This window comes from Coturnix japonica, chromosome 9 (genome assembly GCF_054131305.1).
Source record: "Coturnix japonica strain WE chromosome 9, WE-NBRP24, whole genome shotgun sequence".
In the NCBI taxonomy this organism is placed as follows: domain Eukaryota; kingdom Metazoa; phylum Chordata; class Aves; order Galliformes; family Phasianidae; genus Coturnix; species Coturnix japonica.
In genome coordinates, this window is record NC_140671.1 from 27,377,460 (window position 1) to 27,396,389 (window position 18,930).

General features: G+C 45.1%; 1 protein-coding gene across 1 annotated transcript in view; it reads left to right on the top strand.

Moving 5' to 3' along the window:
* Window positions 1-306: 306 nt before the first annotated feature.
* The window catches only part of CAPZB (capping actin protein of muscle Z-line subunit beta), a 48,340-nt gene continuing 29,716 nt past the window's right edge, over window positions 307-18,930 (top strand). The window contains exons 1-2 of the mRNA XM_015882316.2: window positions 307-417; window positions 12,943-13,032. Coding sequence (XP_015737802.1) covers window positions 415-417; window positions 12,943-13,032 — 93 coding nt within the window. The 5' untranslated portion in view covers window positions 307-414. The remainder of the gene's footprint in view (window positions 418-12,942; window positions 13,033-18,930) is intronic.

Here is an 18,930-nt window from a genome sequence, read left to right on the forward strand (position 1 = left end):
ACATGACTCCCCTTACAGTTTCTACAGCAAACCAAGGAAAGCAAAGTACAACCACCACCACAGCGGCGCGCCGGCGCGCTCCCGCAGGCTCCACCCCCTGCACCTGATTGGCTGAGCTTCTTCCGGTCTCCCCCCATTGGCTGCTTGGCGCTGCTCCCTCCGCCCCTCCCGCGCTTCTCTCCCGCCCCGTCCGCGCGCAGCGCTCCATACTTGGCGATGGCCGGCGAGCCGCGCTCTGATTGGTTGAGCTGTGAGGTGAGGGCGGGGCCGGCGGGGCGATGACCCGGATGTTCACTCCTAGGCAACGGCGGAAGTGGAAGGGCCGCGGCCTGCCTCGGAACGAGGGAGAGCGGAGCGGAGCGGACCGGGAGGCGCCGCCGTTGCCACCGCCCAGCGCAGCCCCGCCGAGCCGCCATGGTGAGCACCGTGCGGGATCCGCCGCTTCCAGCCCCGCAGCTGAGCCCTATCGCTTCCTTTTCCCTCCCCCGGGGCGGCGGTGAGGGAGGCCCCGGCTGCGGCCTGCACCGGGGGGAGGCGGTGGGGGCAGGGCCCGCGGGGGGCGGTGGGGCAGGGCCCGGGGTAACGCAGGGTCTGGCGGCTCGAACGGAGCCGGAACTGGCGGCCGGAGCGCTGCCTCCAGCCCCGCGTCGCACCGCAGCTGTGCGGAACCAGGAACCGGCGGCGTGCGGGGCGGCCGAGCCTGTCCGGGCAGACACCGCTGCGGTGTGTGCGGCTCACACGATGAGGGTTGGAGTGTCTGGCTTCTGCGGCCGTGTAGCGCAGCCTGGCCGCGATGTGCTGGGGGGTGAGTGCACACAGAATGACCCGGGTTGGAAGGGTCCTCAAGGATCATGTAGTTCCAACCCCCCTGCCTGGCAGGGCCACCAAACATACACCTTTACTAGATCAGGTTGCCCAGGGCCCCGTCCAACCTGGTCTTGAACACCTCCAAGGACGGGGCATCCACAACCTCCCTGGGCAGCCTGTTCCAGGGCCTAACCACACTCCTAGTGAAGAACTTCCCCCTAACATCCAACCTAAATCTTCCTTCTTTTAACTCAAGTTCACCCAAGGGACAAAACCTTCGGTTTCCCTTTGGTGCTGTGCATGGAGGGGGTGCAGCCTTTGGGGTCTCATCTCCTATGGGCTCACCCAGCACTAAGGGTGGACTGGTCCTGCTGTGCCCAGCCCACCTGGTGGGGTGCCCACCGAGCCCCTGTAATACAGCGTACCTGGAGGGCTGTAATTGCTCCAGTGCTTGGTACTGCTCAGGAATTTGTGGTTTGATGTTTTTTAGGACTGTTCAAATATAGTTAGGTTCAAAATGTACCTGGTTACATGTAAAGAATGGTTTAGTAATCAATCCTTTGCTTCAACTGTAAGAATTTCAGAGGCAGTATCTTATCCTTTCCTCTGGAGGCTGAAGGTCCTGGTGATCCCAATGCTTATATGGCACAGGATGAAGATGTTTGGTTTCTAGTGGAAGGTGAAGAATGCTTATGGTCAAGATTCTGTGCCTGTTGGAACAAAGCTGTGCTTGGCACCCAAGCGTGGGATTGGCGTGATGGAGCATCTAACTTCACATGTGAATGTTAGACCAAGAGCCCTGGCTGAAGTCTTTGTACACAAGACCTGCTGCAGGATTTATTAGACAGGAGGCCAACCAACTGTCCTAACTTAAAAATCCTCACAGAGAAAGAACTGAAGGAAAACAAGCAGGCTTCATGTAAAATGACAGTGGTGTTACCTGCTGCTTTTAAGGGAATGCAGAAGTATGCTGTAAGAATAATTCAATTGAGGTGTGTGACTTCGTTACTCCTTAGGGGAGATAGAGCACAAGCCCTTTAGGAGTTTTTTGAGTGCTGTAAGCTTTTGCTGTCTTCTGATTTCTCATGTTTAGTCATGGAGATCAGTGGGCACAGGAGAAACCTGACCAGGATCCACAGTGCTGTGCTAGGCTCAGCTGTTGGGTGGACTTCAGGTAGGAACCTGTGGCAGCTGCCCCGTTATTTGTGTGTTGTGGTGGCTGTGTACACACCCGAAGGTTTGTTCACTGAGTGGGGCAACTGGAGTGTGGTTTATGCAGGCCTACTGCAAGAAAGGTCACTGGGCTTGGTTACAGGAGACAAATGAGCTGTGGTGATGTGTTAATAAAGCCTTGCTTTTAGAATCAGCGTTATGCAGACAATGCAATTCTGGCACCCAGTTTCAACTTTAGTTCCCTTCTGGTTTTTACAGTATCCCCAGGATCTTTTGCTTTTGTAGACAATACTCAAATGTAGCATGAAGGAACTAAAATAGGTCTGGCACTGACAGCTGCTGTTTTACGTGGTTGCTACCAAAGCAATGTAAGATTTGTGAAACTAAACACTTTTTCATCTCCCTGAATTCTGAGTCTCTGATTGTGATTGTGTCACTCTTGAAACTCATGGCATCAGCTCAGGGAAAGTTTTCAGTGCCCACAGCACATCCTTTAGTCCTTGTACCATCTAAGAAATCCTCGTTCGTGTTATTTTGTAGAGTCCATGTTTTGTTAGCCACGTATGTGAGCTTAGATAAATGCTGTCTTAAAAGCCAAGTTCTCCAAGTAAATCAAATTGGCTGGTATTGCTGGGATAGGGAATACTGTCATTGCAGTGATGAGAAATCTTTGGCTTGAGAATATTTGAACCACAAGATCTTCAGATGGGATTTCCTCATATGGTAAATATATGTGCTGATATCTTATTAGTTAACATCTGGGAATAAACCGGAATGAAAGCACAGTTTAACTCTTTTGAATTACTATTTTTAGTGCTTATTACATTAGTAGCTCAATGATTCTCTTTGGGAAAGATATGTTCTGCATTAATCAGCTGGACTTCTCTGTTGAGTTTCCCATGCAAAGGATGGCTGATGAGCTGCAGGCTGTGCATGGAGCGTTCTCCTGCCTGCCCTTTGGAGGTATGTTTGGTCACATCCAAAGGGTTCCTCACTCTAATTCACACTGTAGAGCTGTCACTCAGACACTGTGCATTGTAATTTCTTTCCAATTGATTTATGTAAGGAGCTCTGAAGAGTTTGCAATGCCCCTCCAAACCTTTGTCTCTCTTCCCCTGGTGCACAGGGTCCAAAGCAATTGCCTCCAATGTGCCCATTTTTCCTGATCCTTTGCCATTTCCAGCAAGGAAGGGGGAAAATTGTACTTAAAACCATGTGTGTGAAGGAGCAATGAATGTCTGGGCTTTATAAACCTTTTCCCACCTCCCTGGTCCATCTAGCTGTGCTGTGATGCAGGGTTTGCTTGCTGGTAGGTTATGTTTGTTTATTTATTACAAAGCTTTTCTAACTTGAACAAGAATTCAAGACTGAATGCTGGTCAAGCAGGTTTTAAAGATGTCTCCCTGCTGTTTGAGCTGAGAGGTTTTATTATGAGGAGAAAATGGAGAATGCTTGAGGAAGCTGCTCTGCTTGTTTCCTAATTATAAAGTTGTAATTTTCTGCAATGGATGCTGTCGGGGTAGTGCCAAATGGAGTGGCAACACAATCCTTCTGGCTGTTTAGATGGAATAAATCTCCTAAGTTCAAGAATCAGAAATAGGATCTGTTTCCTATCTGTGGTTGTCTAAAATAGGCTTTTATTTAGAATTACTTTAATTGCATTAGGTAATACCTGGTGCTTGGTTTCCTAGAATGGTGGTATCAAAGAATCAGACTTCCTTGTATTATTTGGTTCTCTTCTTTGGCCCCACTCTCCTTTAGGATTTAGAGTGGAAGTGTGCAATGTGCTGTGCTCTATGTGCTGCCTCATCCGAGCTGGGCTGAAGCATTACAGAATACATCTGTAGGCACTTGACTTATCTGGCTGCCCTTCCCATAAATTACCTGCTTTATTCCTAATGAATGCAAATTCGGCTTTGCTGCTTTATATTCCACCGGCGTAGCTTGTGCTGTTTATCAGCACGGGGTTGATTTGGGAGCCCTGCCTCTTGGTTTAAACCCATAAGACATTTCTGTAAGTGTTCATAGCTCACATATAGCTCACATAGCTTGTTGCAGAGCAAGTCATTACTGGTGGTGCTCTGATCTCAGAGAGGATGTCCTCCAGGTCTTTCAGTAATGGAAAGCAGAGCAGAGTTCTTGCTTTGTGCAGCGCCTTGGGATTTCCATCACGTCCTTGTTGCAAAGTGGGAGGGCGAGCAGTCTGGGTGAAAACAGAACCTGAGATCTGAGAATTTTAGCACCATCAGCCAGACAAGAACAAGAAGAGCACTTAAGAGGATTTCGTGTGGAAGGAAAAAGGGTTGAGATGGCGCTGAAGACATCAGCTTAGAGGTTGCCTTAAGCCATCAATCCACGCCACCATAAATGAAATACTTTTTTATTTCCTCTGGGGTATTTTGTGTTCTTTCAGGTGATACTTTCTATCTTCTATGTTTGCTAAAGTGCTGAGCTTGCAAGTGATGTCCTGTAACCTGGCTTCCCCTTTTTGCTTTGGGAAATAGCTGGGTTTAAAAAGAGCTTGCTGAGGTGGCTGTGATGGCAACTTGAGACAGGCTTAAGAAACAAGAGATGGTTTTGTTGTTTTGCTTTTTTTTCCCTTCTTTAGGTAAGTTAATTCAAGGGATGAGAAAACTGGGAAATGAGGTAAAATATCAGCTGCATCAGGCTGAGAACTGCGTTTATCCAGCAATTCCTATTGCTGTGCAAAGCCAGGGGTCATGTTGGAGAGCTTTGGGTGCAGTGTGGAGAGTGGATGTGATCTTGGCTCAATGCTGACTGCTGTGCTGGATGGCCAAGTACAGCTTTTGTATGGCTGTTGGTACAGGTGGAGGTGCTGCAGAGTGTGGTCAGATGGAAACTGGTCAAATGGAGTAACTGAACTTTGTATGAAACTGAAGGGGAAGTTTGATGTGGATTGGGATTGGCAAATATGCACCTCAATATAACATGTCTATGTTCCTTAAATGTATTAAAACCTTGGGAAACAGATGCATATCTGGATTGGAATCTGACTGCTGCTCTGACTTGGGGGTAGGTCAAACATGTGCATAAGCAGCAGGAAAAGCATGAAAAAACATGGAAACATTGGGTAAGCCTTAGTGTTATGGCAAGGGGAGAGGGAATTCCAGGGTGCATGAGTATCGTATTGGATGGAGATGGGAATCTCATGGCCCTGGTACAGTAAAACCACTAGCTTCCTAGTTTAAAACTTTTATTACCACTAGATCCTTTGGATGAAGCTGAACTGTTTGCAAGCTTTGAGGTGTAATCAGCAAGGTGCGTTTCGCTGGGCACAGCCGAAAGGCATATTAACCTACTTTTGTGACCTTTTAGGCAATGGGAGAATGCTGGGGGATGAGAGCTAATTAGATAACCTCTCCCTGTCTCCTCGCTGCCCTGCCAAGCATCCGATTACTTGCCAGAGTTATCCCATGAATTTACAACCCCAGCTACGAGACTTCAGGGCACTGGAAAGTGCTGAGCTAGTCCTAAAGCAGGAGCACAGGGCTGCACTAACAGCCCAGCATGAAGCTGTGTTGATTAGGTTCTCAGTAAGCATGTCTGTTCGTAGTCATTTGGTGACAGTGTATGTGCCTCCCTGCTGCTATAATAACATGTGCTTTCTCTCCTGTTTTTGATGTTAGTATGAAAAAAGATCTAGGTTGCAGTTGGCTGAAAGGAGAATGTGGATCTGCCAGGCCAGGAGCTGCTCACTTTATGCACCATCTGATTTGGGCAGCTTCTCTTCTGATGCTTTTCGTGACCAAGTTGATTGGGATGTGAAACAAAGCAGCACGTAGGACAGAGCAGTGCTTTGAAGAGATCATCTGGGATTAAAAGAAAGCATCTCATGCAGTGCATTCACAGATGGTCAGGATGGCAAATGGCAGTGTTGAGTCGCAGGAGCTGCTGGGTTTGCAGTGATTGGTTTTTGTATTTGAAAATGAAATGGAAGGATTTCCTGTTCTAATCACACCCATCTGAAGGTGCTACATGCCCTGTGCGTTCAGCTGTGAATCCACTGGTAAGCAGGTAGCTTCTTTGAGAGGTACCCAAGTCTGATACCTCAGTGCTGTCCTTTGGAAAGGGACTGTGGCACACAATGGAACCTCCTGTTTTGGAATCTCTGTTCCATTGCCTTATTTCAATGGCTGAGCTAACCCAGGTAATCAGAAGCAGTGCAAAGAAAGAATGAAATGGGAGGATGCGGGGACAAGAGACTCAGTAATTTGGGGTACATCTGCAGGGCTGAAGCTGAGATAAAGGGAGGTTCAGCCAAAGGGCTGATAGGGTCAGGAAGATCCTTTGAACAATTTCCTGTTACAAGTTCTCTGAAAACTTGTAGCTGCATTGGGTGAGTCAGGGTGAACCTGCACGTGGGGGCAGGGGAGCTGTGCCTTCAGTCTTGAGAAAGCAAGAGGTGCTTACCTGCAGGGTGCCTTGTACATGCCGTGGTATTTGTGGAGCTACAGAAAGGGATTAAAGTACAGTGCTGACTTGAGTCGCGAGGAAATATCTGGAGGCATCTTAAGTTACTGGCTGCATTAAGTGACACTGAATGGTTACAGTGTCAGAAAAGCAGCCTGCGCCGGGATGTCTGCAGTGGGGTATGTGTGTGCTTGTGCTGCAGCCAGCATCTATTCCGATAGCAGAGCTGCTAGGCAGATAGACAAGCTTTCATACAGAGCGGTTGCAAGACTGGGATACATTCTTATGTTCCCTATCTATAGAAATATCTAATGAAGCAGATGCTATTTTGTTTTACATCCAAGCTTAAACCAAGCAAAAAGTCTCTCACAACCATTGTGAGTTAACATCAGCCTAATTAAATTTCTCAGCGTTGCTTAGATTAAGGTGGTCAACTCTGCAGTCAACTTCAGTGACTTTAATCCCATTTATTAAGAGTTAGCAATGCGGTTTTGCTGTCTGCAGGTTTGCTGTGCTGTCTCCTCTTGACTCTTTCATGTGGGGCTAATAGATTGCACATTCACTTGATGCCATGATTTATTGGGAAATGACTTTTTGCAAACTTTACGCTTCACAGGAATTCTTGGCAGAAGATGAAAGCCGGTAAATTACATTGTCATGTTCAATGACAAGTTTAATAAATAAAACATTGTTTCTGTTACCCAGAAGACAAACACTGGTGCAGAAATCATTAGTGATGGTGGAAAAAAAGGTCAAGATGAATAGCCTGTTCCCAGAAAGCCTTAGTGCTGGTCCACCCTGCTTGTCTGTTTGTGGGACAGATGACAGGCTTGCACTGGGCTTTACATCACACCTGTGGATGTGCTGGCAGGAGCTGAAATGCCTCTAACAGAGACACAGCCCCAAGGAGTGTAAATTGGCTGCAGAATGTGCTGCTGAATTCCTGCTTCTACAGCAAAGAGTTACAGTCCATTGGCCTGCCCCAAACCATCAGTGCTGTTCGGTTTTCCTCTGTCGGTGTAAAATAGTTTGACAGTTGTTCCACGAGACTGAGCTTCTTAGTAAGGTAGTGTAATGAGCTGTGGTTTGTTTTGAAACTGCTGGATGGAAATGCCTTCGGTGTGCTGTAATCCACTCGGTAATTGTTGCTGAGGTTGAGCAAGAATGTTGGGTAGTGCCCTGTGAGCGCTGGGCAGTGCTCACCTGATCTGGTGGTAACAGTGAATGAAGTCAAAACACAGAGGTTGAGTCAAAGGGCACTTGAAAGCATCTGCTTAAAGGTAAAGCAGCGAGGATTTGGGAAGAGGCTTCCTGCAAGCTTTGAGATCACTGAGTGTGCCTGCAGGAATAGACCTCTCCAATAGTTGCTCCTATATGACCAGTGCTGCTCTTTCCATCCAGAACTTGCCTTAGTTGTGCTGTCAGCCTGAAATAGTGTTAACTATCCGATGTCACTAGCATGCTGGTGGCAATGAAACTTAAGCTGCCTCATTTTGCTCTCCTTCCCATGGATTATTTTAGTTCCTGTGCAAGCCTTTGGAGCAGATGTCTGTGTTAATGTCTCCTGCAGAAGATCTGCAAAGAAGAGGTGCCTTGTGAGTGCCTGTCTTCGAGGTTTGTCTGTTTAGTTCATGGACCAAAAGCTGGTCAGGGTCGTCCTCTTGCTTTTTGACAACCTCTTCTGTAATCTTCAGCCCTCCTTTCACATCTATGGAATGAGCTTTCTCAGCAGCTGGCCTGTCTTGTTTGATCTTGACCACAGCACTAAAGTAACAGCAAACTGAGCTAAATGTTACTAAAGATATGTGATGGCCGTAATTGTTTGGGAAGATAAAAAGCCTCTGGATCCCATCCGAACAAGAGAGTAGTCCCAAGAGGAGGAGTCTGTTTGCGTCAGAGTCACGATCAAAGATTATTAAGAGAACTACTCTGTATTACTATCCGTGATGTAATGGATCTTCAGCTTTTACTACATGCGATTGTTTCTTAAGTGTGCTGTCGGACTTTCTCCCACTGGTGTGCCGTGCTGCCAGGAAGCCTTGATTTATAACAGCCTTACAAGTGGCTTTAAATAGGGTCTGCCAGAAGAGGGTTAATAGACAAGGGGAAAATGACGAAGGAAAACAGATTGCAAGGGGTGTGTGCAGCTGATGGAAGTGTCATGAATGCAGGGATTCATAGATTGGATGAAGTTGTTCCCCTTCCCATCTAACATACTAAAAAGTGATTGCTGACAGCCTGTTGTGCTGGGAGCCGGCGTGGAATCCTGCTCTTAACATACGGCTGTGCTTCTCATTACTCAGGGTTACAATAATTCAACCCTTTGCTAAAGCTTCTAGCAGTAATACTATCCTATTGTGTAATTTGAAAGAGGAGGCTTCTGCCTTTTGAGCTCGGGAAGTTGGCAAGGAGTAAAATGACGAGGAGGATGGGAAGCCACGTATCTGTTTCAATTAAAGAAATTTAGTGTTTAGTGCCACAAAGCTGAAACATTAGTCAGACATTCCTGTTGGGGAGAACTGGCAGGAAATAATATGATTTACAATCTGGGGTATGTCTGCAACATAAAAGGAAGAGAAAAAGCCATTTGCTGGTTGCGTACTTCTGGTCCTGGATTAATTTACGGAGGTATTTTGCTTGTAAGCCGACCAGCGATCAAAGCGCTCTGATGTGTGATTGCTTCAAATTGCTTAAGTTAAGCAAATATTCTATTTTCGGTGTCCCTTTGGGTCTTTATCTTTTATTTCAGTTCTCTGAAAGCTGAGATGCCAGTTTGTACTTGAAGTTTGGTAACTTTTCACCTTCCAGGCTGGAGCAAATCTGAGTACGAGCAGCTTGCAGACCTCCAGGTCATCACCAGGGGCCTGGCAGCCATGCTGTTATATAGCCAAGCCAGAGCCTTCAACTGGTAAACATGGGCAGCACTGCACAAATAATGGATGTTTTCACATGTGCTTTGTTTTTTTTAACCTTAATCATAACTTGTGAAGTCATTTTTTAGGTCATTTAGTTCTTCTCAACTTGCATCAGAGACTGGAGACAGCGTGGGTTAGTGCAGCACATCCAGACCTGGCATGGATGGGCATTATGCTGGCTTCTAGTTGGAAAGATTTGCTGCCCAAAGTGGCTTATTTCCCAGAACAGGATGAAGCAGGGAGAGGTGCCCAGTGCAACAACACTTGGCTGCCCCAGCTGGTCTGTCTTGGTTCAGGAGCCGAGCTCAAGGCAGTGCTAATATAGGAAGACAACACAGAAGTGAAACCAGTCAGGTTTGTTTTTTGAAGAAAAAGCTGATTTTTGTTTGTGCTCAGGAGCAACATAAGCAAATGAGCAGGAGCCGTCCCAACACAGCTGTGGGGGATAAGGAATTCAATCTGTAGTGGTCAGCCTTTAAAATGAGCCTTCTAAAGCCTGGAGTGTGGGTTGAATCTCAGGTAGCTGCAATAGTGAGTTGGGAAAACCTGGGGAAGCAGCCTAGGAGTTTCTGTAAATGTATGGAGTGACTTCCTTACTCTGTGCAGCTCACATCCACTTTCATGCTAGCTGCCTACACATGTAAGGTCAGGAGTCCCTTGCTCTTAAGTAACAATGACCTTAACGTGCCCCTCTTTCAGACATTGGAAGGTGGAAACAAACTAGTTTACTATGTAGCCAACAAACCCTCCTCAAAACAATCAGACAACACTGTAGTCACTTCCTGGGTTCTTCCTTTGTGCCTTCTGTGTTGAAGGACATAGGTCCATCCTCAGCCTTCAAACACTCCTGCTTACAATATGAACAGGATAAATAAGCCAACTATGCTCTTATTAACTGCCTTTTTTTCAGCCTCAGTGCTGTGCTGACATGAACAAAGACTTGTGACTGTTTTGAGAGGGTTTCTGTCTTTGCTATGCTTGGCTTATTTGCTACAGACAGCAGAGAAGAGCAGAATGCAGGCAAAGGAAGCTAAATAACTATTCCTATAGACCTATTCATAACATTTTGCCCTGCAGTGGTATCATGGGAGCAGTATAGCAGATGCTTAAGTAGAGATTGTAGATAGCCAGATATCTTAGAGAAAACTTATTAAGGAGCTTTCATCTCAGCTAATATTTTCAGTCTTTGAGATTCCTATGATCTCTTAAATCCTTCAGTGACTTGAGCTGTAATAAAACTTCATTTAGAATTTCTGTCTGAACTCCCTACTCCTCCACGGGAGTTCTGTGCTGGATATAACAGTGGGATGAGGGGAAAGCAGGCTGGTATCAAGTAAACACTAAGCTCATTAAGTCCTGCAGCCTCAAAGCGCTTGGCTTCAAGTCCAGGCTGAGAGCTGGCTGTCTGATCACCTTACAGAGCTGGGGAGTAAGCCTCTCCATGGCTAAAGGCAGGAATTATGCAGTGTTTTGTCTAGAGGTTTGGTTCCTAAAAGCCTCGCTTCCCCAGCACAGAAAGCGGCAGAAGCATTTGTTCCTGGTGGAATTACCCATTTCCTTCTGAACTAGGGCGTAATAAATGCATCCAGCACCCAAACATATGGCTGTGCTGAGTGTGCTTCATATTGTATTCTTGTTTGGACCAGCGTGGATTTGTGCCGGGTTAAAGTCACCATATAGCCACAAACTTAGGCCCAGAGTCACATCAGAACCTCCTTTGATTTCAGTGCTTTAAGGGATCTGCAAGCAAGCCATTCAAATATTATTTAAATACTCTGCAAGGCTGGAATCCTGCTGTTCATTCTTGTTTCTCCTTCAGGAAAAGATATGCTTCTTGTTGGTGTATGCTTGGATATTTTTGTGCTGTTCTTGGTTGCAAACAGCCACTTGTGCCAGCTGTGGCTGAATGCCTTTAAGAATCTCTGCCTTAAGCAGTCTTGCTCATGTATTTTCACAGCTGCTAATGAATATACTGTTATAAAAGTGTCAGTACAAGTTCTTCTGGTTATCCATAAAAGGATTCTGCAACTGCAGAAGATAATCCTTCACTCGATGCAGTTCATTTCGAGACTGCCATACTATAAAACACCTTCTTTGAGATTGCACTTTAATAGTGGCTTTTAACATTATTATTTCCCTAGTTTTTTGTCTGTCAAACAATTGCAGCTGGCAGAGCAGGAGAGAGCACTTCCGTGAGCGTTCCCACGATCCCCAAGCAGGGAGCACGACCTTGCAACCACATACAGCTCTCCTTCTGTGACGTATGAGATAGCAGGAGGTAAAGATAATACTTGGTGTCATAGATCCCCTGCCTGGGCTTGGCTGATGCAGAGAGGTGAGTTGATGCCTACCTGCCTGTAGAGCTGGAGTGTTTTGCCAAATGTGATGCTCAATAACTTAAGAAATAGGTTACTCCATAATCTCACCAAACCGGTCTGTCTATCTTGCTGTCCATACAGTATTTACCTTTTGATATCGAATAGGCAGTGCCTTTTTAGATCTGTTTTCATAACGGATGGCTGCTGAACTGAGGACTTTTTCAGTTGCCAGGGTTTGGCTTGTCTGCACAAAACTTGAGCTCCCACTTCTTCTCCCTGGCATGGGGGCTGCTACTTGAATCCTGTGGTAATGCAACTGCTTCAGTTTTGAAGCCTTTAAGTACATCTTAGAGCTTGGTTGAATGTGAGGAAAATTAAGATTGTTGTATATGGGCAGCTAGAAGTAGAGAAACAAAAAGAGAGGGGAAGAAGAGTGAAAACAAACTTGCTGTGCTTCACGATGGTGATGAAAGGAATGTGCTGTTGGGTTTGCAGGGAAGTGACTCTGACCCTTGGTGAGAAGAAGAGCAAAAGGTTGTGCTGGGAACTTCGTTCCGCTCATCAAGTGTCTGCAATAACATCTGTTGCAGACTTCCCGACTCTGAAATGATTTTTAGGCTTTCTTCTTTTTCCTGTGTGGAATTGTTGGGAGGCCAACTGTAATAAATCCCATTGGGGTGTGTTGCTGTGGTTTCTCAAGAGAATTAAAGCTGTTGATTCCTTAGATACAGGCAGCTTTTGGATTGTCTTTTGGAATAAGAAGGCAATAATGGATCATACTGTGTGCGTGTTTCACTTTGCTTTTTGGTAAAGCTGAAGGAGGGGGAGAGAAAGATCTGTCAGAACAGAATTTGCCTTGGTACTGATTGTCTTGAGCTGAATGACACAACACGAATGAGGAAGTGCTAAAATTGTTTCAGGAGAAGGAACTTTCAGTTCCCTAACCCAGATTAATGCTGAGATAGCGTGGAAAAACATTGCACTGAATGTTTCCTGAAGTGTAGGAGACAGTTTTTGGTGAGGACTGAACTGTTTGGTGTTAAATCGATGGCACAGCACCAGCTTAAACAGTGCCCTTTGAGCTGGGCTTTAGAACACTTGCAATACCATATGAATAATCAGTGTTGAAATGGTTCTAAATGGTGTTTTATCAAATCTTTTTGATGTAAAACATTCCGCAGATTGGAACTGCTGTCTCTCTCCCCATTAGGAGGGTTGACAAGCACTACAGTTCTCGTTTATGTGACTTTGTACTTATCTGTGCATACTGTGACACAGGGATGTTCTTGTTTCTGCAGAGTGACCAGCAGCTGGATTGTGCCTTGGATTTGATGAGGCGTCTGCCTCCGCAGCAGATAGAGAAGAATCTCAGTGACCTCATTGACTTGGTGAGTACAGCATGCTCCAACCAAAGAATGACCGAGTCCTGGGTGTGACAGATCTGGTATGTAAGAACATTTCCTGAGGCATCTCCCAGGTATGGTGAAGTTCTCTCCACCTGTTTTGGCACAGTTAAAGAACTGCCCAAACAACACCAGGTGTTTGTTCTGGGCAGAGCAGCAGGTACTGCTGTGTGTGCATGGAAATGCTTTTGGCTAAAGGATCATCAGCACCTTTCTTGATGAAACCAACAGTTTGAAGGCTGCTTTTCATTAAAAATAACTGAAGAGTTCATACAAGTTGGGCGCATGCCCTCATACATGAGTATTCTCTCCAGGTTAGTTACTTTCCAGTCTGCAGTTTGACATGGGACTTTTACCATAGATGCAGCAGATGTACAATGACACGTCCTTCAGAGGCCTTACTGAAACAAAATATTGCAGGACTAGAGCACTGCAGTTCTGGAGAGTGTCCAGATCTATTTATACATTATGACATACCAGGTAGTCTGCAGTCCAGTGAGTATCTAGGAAGGAATCCTTGCCAACTACCTTGTGCTGGTACCTGTTTTCTGCTTGCCCATTATCCTTCCATGAACTGGTAGCAAAGTAACTTAAGTCTTAAGCAGTGCACATATTCCCATTCTCAGTTGCATAAGGTTGAGTTGTGCATTCTGTGCTATGCATCTAGGTTTGCAATAGGCTTGTTAGTGTCAGCTGTCCCTCAAAACTGTGCCACAGTTGCCTCTAGAGCAGGTTAAAGTAGTACTAAATGCAAATGTAATCTGTATAGAACCAACTGTTTAGGAAGCTGGGAAAAGTATTTTTCCACTGTCCACTCTGAATATATGATTTATGCTCAACAGTATTCTGACCTGAGCTTCCAGACAGGGATACTGAGTTTGGAACAGAGCTGTAAGAGCTTTGAATTAAGACTTTCTTCCTATTTTCCTGTGAGAATTGGTGGATCTGAATCTTATATGTGACTCTCAGACTAGGTTTGTCAGCCACTTTAAAATCCTGGTGTTCCTGCGTGTAGCATCTGCTTGAACTGGTACCTCTTAATTAAACTGCTTAAATAGCATCCAAGCTGTTTGCCATCTTATCTTGCAGAAGAGTGGCTGCTTAACAGGGAAAAACTTAGCTGAGGAGTCTGTTTCTGAGTGGTATTGCAGCTGGTGTTGGTGAGCTTGGGAGGAGTCCTATGGTGAAAGAGCTCTGGCTGACTGAAATTTATCAAACTCCATTTAAATATTGCATTTGGTTACATAAGCCAGGATATAGGTAAGAAATCTCTATGGGTCAGGGAAAGAAATCATTCCCTCCAGGAAGGGATTATTTCTCTTTCTTGAAACCATTTAGTAATTGTCTACATCTGTGCCACCAAAACTCCTGGCAGCTCAAGGCATCATTCTTGTGGCTGTTGTAGGAGGTAGGACACAATAACTAAATCCTTGTCTGATCTGGTCTGATACAGTAGGTTTTCTGATGAAATGTGGGGGAATGAGTGGATATCAGGGTCTGAGCAACTCCAAGGGGCATCCAGAACAATGAGTTGTTTGGGGAGCTATGGTAAGCCTGACCGTGTAATTGGTATGAGGTTTTTCTAATGACTCAGAAAATTGCTAGTTGTAGGAATTACTTTTGGATGGTGCTCATTAGTGCTCTACATGCCTTCCATCAGCAGCACGCTCTGGGGGCTTCTTTTCATATTGAAAGCGTAACATGAAACAGACCAGTTTGAAACATGCCAAAGAGGAAGGACTCATACAGATCCCCCCTCATTAGTTCTGCAGTCCTTTCTGTGGGGTGGAGATGACATAACATGTTAAAACCAGTATGATTTATTTATTAGAGAGGCATCTCTAAACCTCTTCTGCAGCCCAATCTCAGCCTGACCTCCCCAAGACAGAAGCCTACAATATTTAGATAAGAGCACTATATGCATTGCCACCTTGAAAGAGTTCCAAAAACATCACGAGCCAACCTCTAGCAAATAGGTTTTTTGACCCTTCTTGGCAAGTTTCATCCAAACCTTTACAGCTGATGATTTTTATTCTGTTTGCTTTACCATTACCAGACAATAACCTCCTTGATGTAAAAGGTCAGGCCCTAAATGCGTGACGAGCACAAGCAGGTTCATTAAGTTTGTGATAGAATTATAAAAGATGGCACCTTGACTTCTGCTTTCTTTGCATTTAGTTTCCTTGCTTCATTACACTTCCATGCTGGAGTAGACTTGGTGCAGAGACCCAAGTCTTGTTGTTTTTTTTAAGTCTCCTGTGGGAAGTACAGGTTATTCCGTGGTCTATTTGCAGTTCAGCTTTCCATCTGGATAGGATGTTTCCATCTGATAGGAGTTGATCTGTGGAATGATGCATAGCTACTGTTTTGATGCTTATTTAAACCTGTTGAAAGACATGGATGGTGACTTAAAGGTATCTTTGTATGCAAAGTGTTTCCAAAACGAATCCAGAAAGTAAGTAACGTCTATTTCCTAGGTTTGTCATGCTGCTGGGAAGAACAGCTATGCTAAATTTCCTCTCTCGGGTCCCTATTATTCTATACCCAAAGCTCTGCTTTTTAATAAAAGAGCATTTTGGTGCCAGGAATATGTTCAAGGCTGTCCATTACTGCCCCCAAGTGTTAGGCTGACTAGGCAAGGGTCCCAAACTTGAACATGAAGTAAAAGGCTGGGGGAAAAGAATAGGATTTTTGGGTCACTGGCCCTCATCAGACCAGACACTTTTCATTCATTAGCAAAACAGTTTGTGATTTGCCCTTTTACCACATCTGTTGTTGCTTTTTCAGACTGCAGAGTCCTCAATTAGAGTTCATTAGAGACCTTGTCAATCACAGGACTCAGGAGCTCTGCCTGAAAGAAGCTGCGCAGGGTGCTGGTGATGTGTGTTGGCATGGAATGCACTGCTTGGAGTTCAATTAGCTGTTATTTGTAAAACAGGCTACTTGGAGGCTGTCAGAATGTGCATGAGGACTTCTAAATCACTAGCAAATGTGTTTAGTGCAGGTATATGCCTTTTTAAGGGCAACTTATTTAAAGTATTTTTGTGTAATGCCTCTGGAAAATCATATGAGGGTTGCCTTGGAGCTTGTACCTGTCAGCCAAGTGTGGGATGTAAAGCAGCATACATGAAAAAGGCATGAAGTGATTGCACTGCTCATGCAAATCACGCTTCCTGCCACTAGTAAGGAGGCTGGTAGTGCTGTTAAATGGCTTATACTGACAGATCAGACCCATTTCAGGGAGCTGCTCTCCTCCTTCCTTACTGTGAAGGTGACATCTGTGCAGTCAGTCAGTCCTCACATACCTTCTGCTGTGCTCTTTCCAAAAGAAACAGCACAGAAGACATCAGCTTTCAGGTGGAGCTATGGAGAACTTCTGCTAAGGAGCACACAGCAGGTAGGAGAGCAGTGGCTGAGTGCCACCTTCTTGACACCTTTCCCATCACAGGATAGAAGAGGGGTTGGCTGTGCTCGTGGGCCATATGCACAAGTAATGAGTCTGCAACAGGGATGTCTTGATGACTTTGGCTTCAAGTATGGAAGTTGATGTGCCCTCTGTGTTGGTAAAAGTTAAGCAGGTTCCCCCTGCAAGTGAGAATTTCCTGCAGAGTGTTTAATTTGGATGTTTGCCTGTGGGTGCATGTATAAATTAAATGAAAAAATCCAGCTGACTTGGAAGAATTTGATGGCTGGCATGAAGGTGAGCATGGAGAACTGTCCTTATAGAACTTGACTGCAGAGCAGACATACAGACTTGCCGTGACAGGGTTTGCTCTCAGCCATGACTTTCTTTGTCTCTCTCCCTAGTAAAGCTGGTATTCAGCTTATCCCATTTTTATTCAGTGTTAAATGTGAAGGCCTTCTTGTCATAAAGACTCAGGTTCTTGTTGCCACAGAAGAAACAAAGCTCAAGTTCTTCATCTATTAATCAATTGCTAACCTTGTTATGTGTTGTTTTCTCCCAAGGGTTGTTTGCAGTTTTGAGGGTGACCATCTTTACTTGATGTTTCTCATCAGAGGAGAATGCTTAATTATTTTAGTAGCATGTGTTACTATCTAGAAAGTCCCAGAGTGATGAATTTATGCCTGTATGAACTTCAGATGTTGAAATATTTGAACACTATTCATGAGCTTGCTTCACATTGTGCTTCCAGGCAAGCCTCAGATCTGCTTGTGTGCCTTCAGTAACAGAACATACATTAAGCTGGAGAATTTATCTTCTGGAAAACTGCACAGACCATAAAGAACATGAGAATGTGACTGGAGCTTTATGTATTTGGAATCCAAAAGCCTGAGCAATCTGCAGTACTGTGAAGAAAGATAAAATAATAGACTACAGATGGCTAGCTGAGCAACTGGTGATGGTGGAAGATTTTCTTTTAATGAAAATTAGAATAAAATTCAGACTTTAGTGTGGAGGCAGAAGGACACTGACCAACCAGAGCTGGGTTTCTGCCCTGCTGCTGGTCCTAAGCTGGCTGAGTGCTGTGGTGCGCTCCAGGCTGGCAGCAGCCTGTTGGCTAAAGAAAGGGGCTCTGGCTCTGGGTGAATTGATGGTGGGTGAGAGCCAGGTTTCCATTTGGTGAGTAGCTGTAAGCAGGAGCTTTTCCAACTAGAAAAGATTCCCTCTGGGTATCTTGATGGCAACTGGACATTGCAGTGCATCTAAATTGTCAATAGAACACTTGGCATAAAGCTTGCAACCTCCCCATGTGTGAGGCCATGCATTTCTGTTTCACTTCTGGCTTCAATTTCACCTAAGTATTTTTCTTTTTAAGCCTAAACTGTACCTTTCTTTCAGGCTCTTGCCATTGCACTGCTGCTGTTAACAAACCCTTGAATTGCCTGTTTAAATCTTTTCCTAAAGGAATGTAGGGAGGGGAATCGCTTGATGTGCTTGAATCCTAATTAGAAAACTATCTATGTTCTTTTAAAGGTAGTGGGGAAAGTTAGACTATAGAAACATCAAGAGGAAGGACTGCACAGAGTATGTATGCCTCTGCCTTTCCCATAGCTGTCACTGGGTATCTCCACCACCAGCTGGATGCACGGCCAGGACTTCCCAAGATATTGATATGCTGTGATGGCTCATGGGACTCAGGACTGGTAATGGGATACAGAAGCCTTCACCTACAGGTCACTAGTCAAAAAGTGGGGCATCTCATTGTGCCTGCCAGATGGCCAGCTTTTGTTTCTCGCTAAGCTGCATAATGCTGAATTCCATCCTGGTTGTCACCTTTCAGAGAGTTCAGATGCACTTCCTTCAGCTAAGCTGAAAATGTCTGTAATTAATTTCTGCCATGACATCACTAACTAGGCCTGCATCCTAATTAGCATTTGCCTTTTGCCAGCAAAGCAAATTGATTTTTATTTCACTTCTGCAAATTGTTGCAGCGTTGGACTTCAGTGCAGAGATACTCGAGTAAAGCTGAGCTGTTTCCAATATCAATTTCATCTGGCCTTGAACACAAAAGTCCATTTAAGTGTCATTTAATAAACAGAGCTTAAAGAATGTGCGGCCTTTGGACATCTGATGGATCAAATTAAGGTTTAGCACTGTGTGGATTTGTGGGAGTGACTTTACTGGTGGTTTTAGGCCCAAGATGAGTGGAGCCAGGCTTCCTTCTCGAGTTTCCACAACATCCGTTCTGCCGTGTCTGTGTTCTGCAGGAACAGGAAAATCTGAGGCTGTGGAATGACTCAAATTATAATAATATTTTATTAGATGTTAACCCAGAGGGGAGGAACTCAGGCTGCAGATGGGGGTCTGGTGCCAAAGCAGTTCTGCTGTAGAAGTGCTGGTGACTTGCAAGGGCTCTTCGTTGCTGTGGAGTGACACGTGCAGGGTTTATTGTGTGAGTTGTCTTAAAAGAGAAAAAGCAA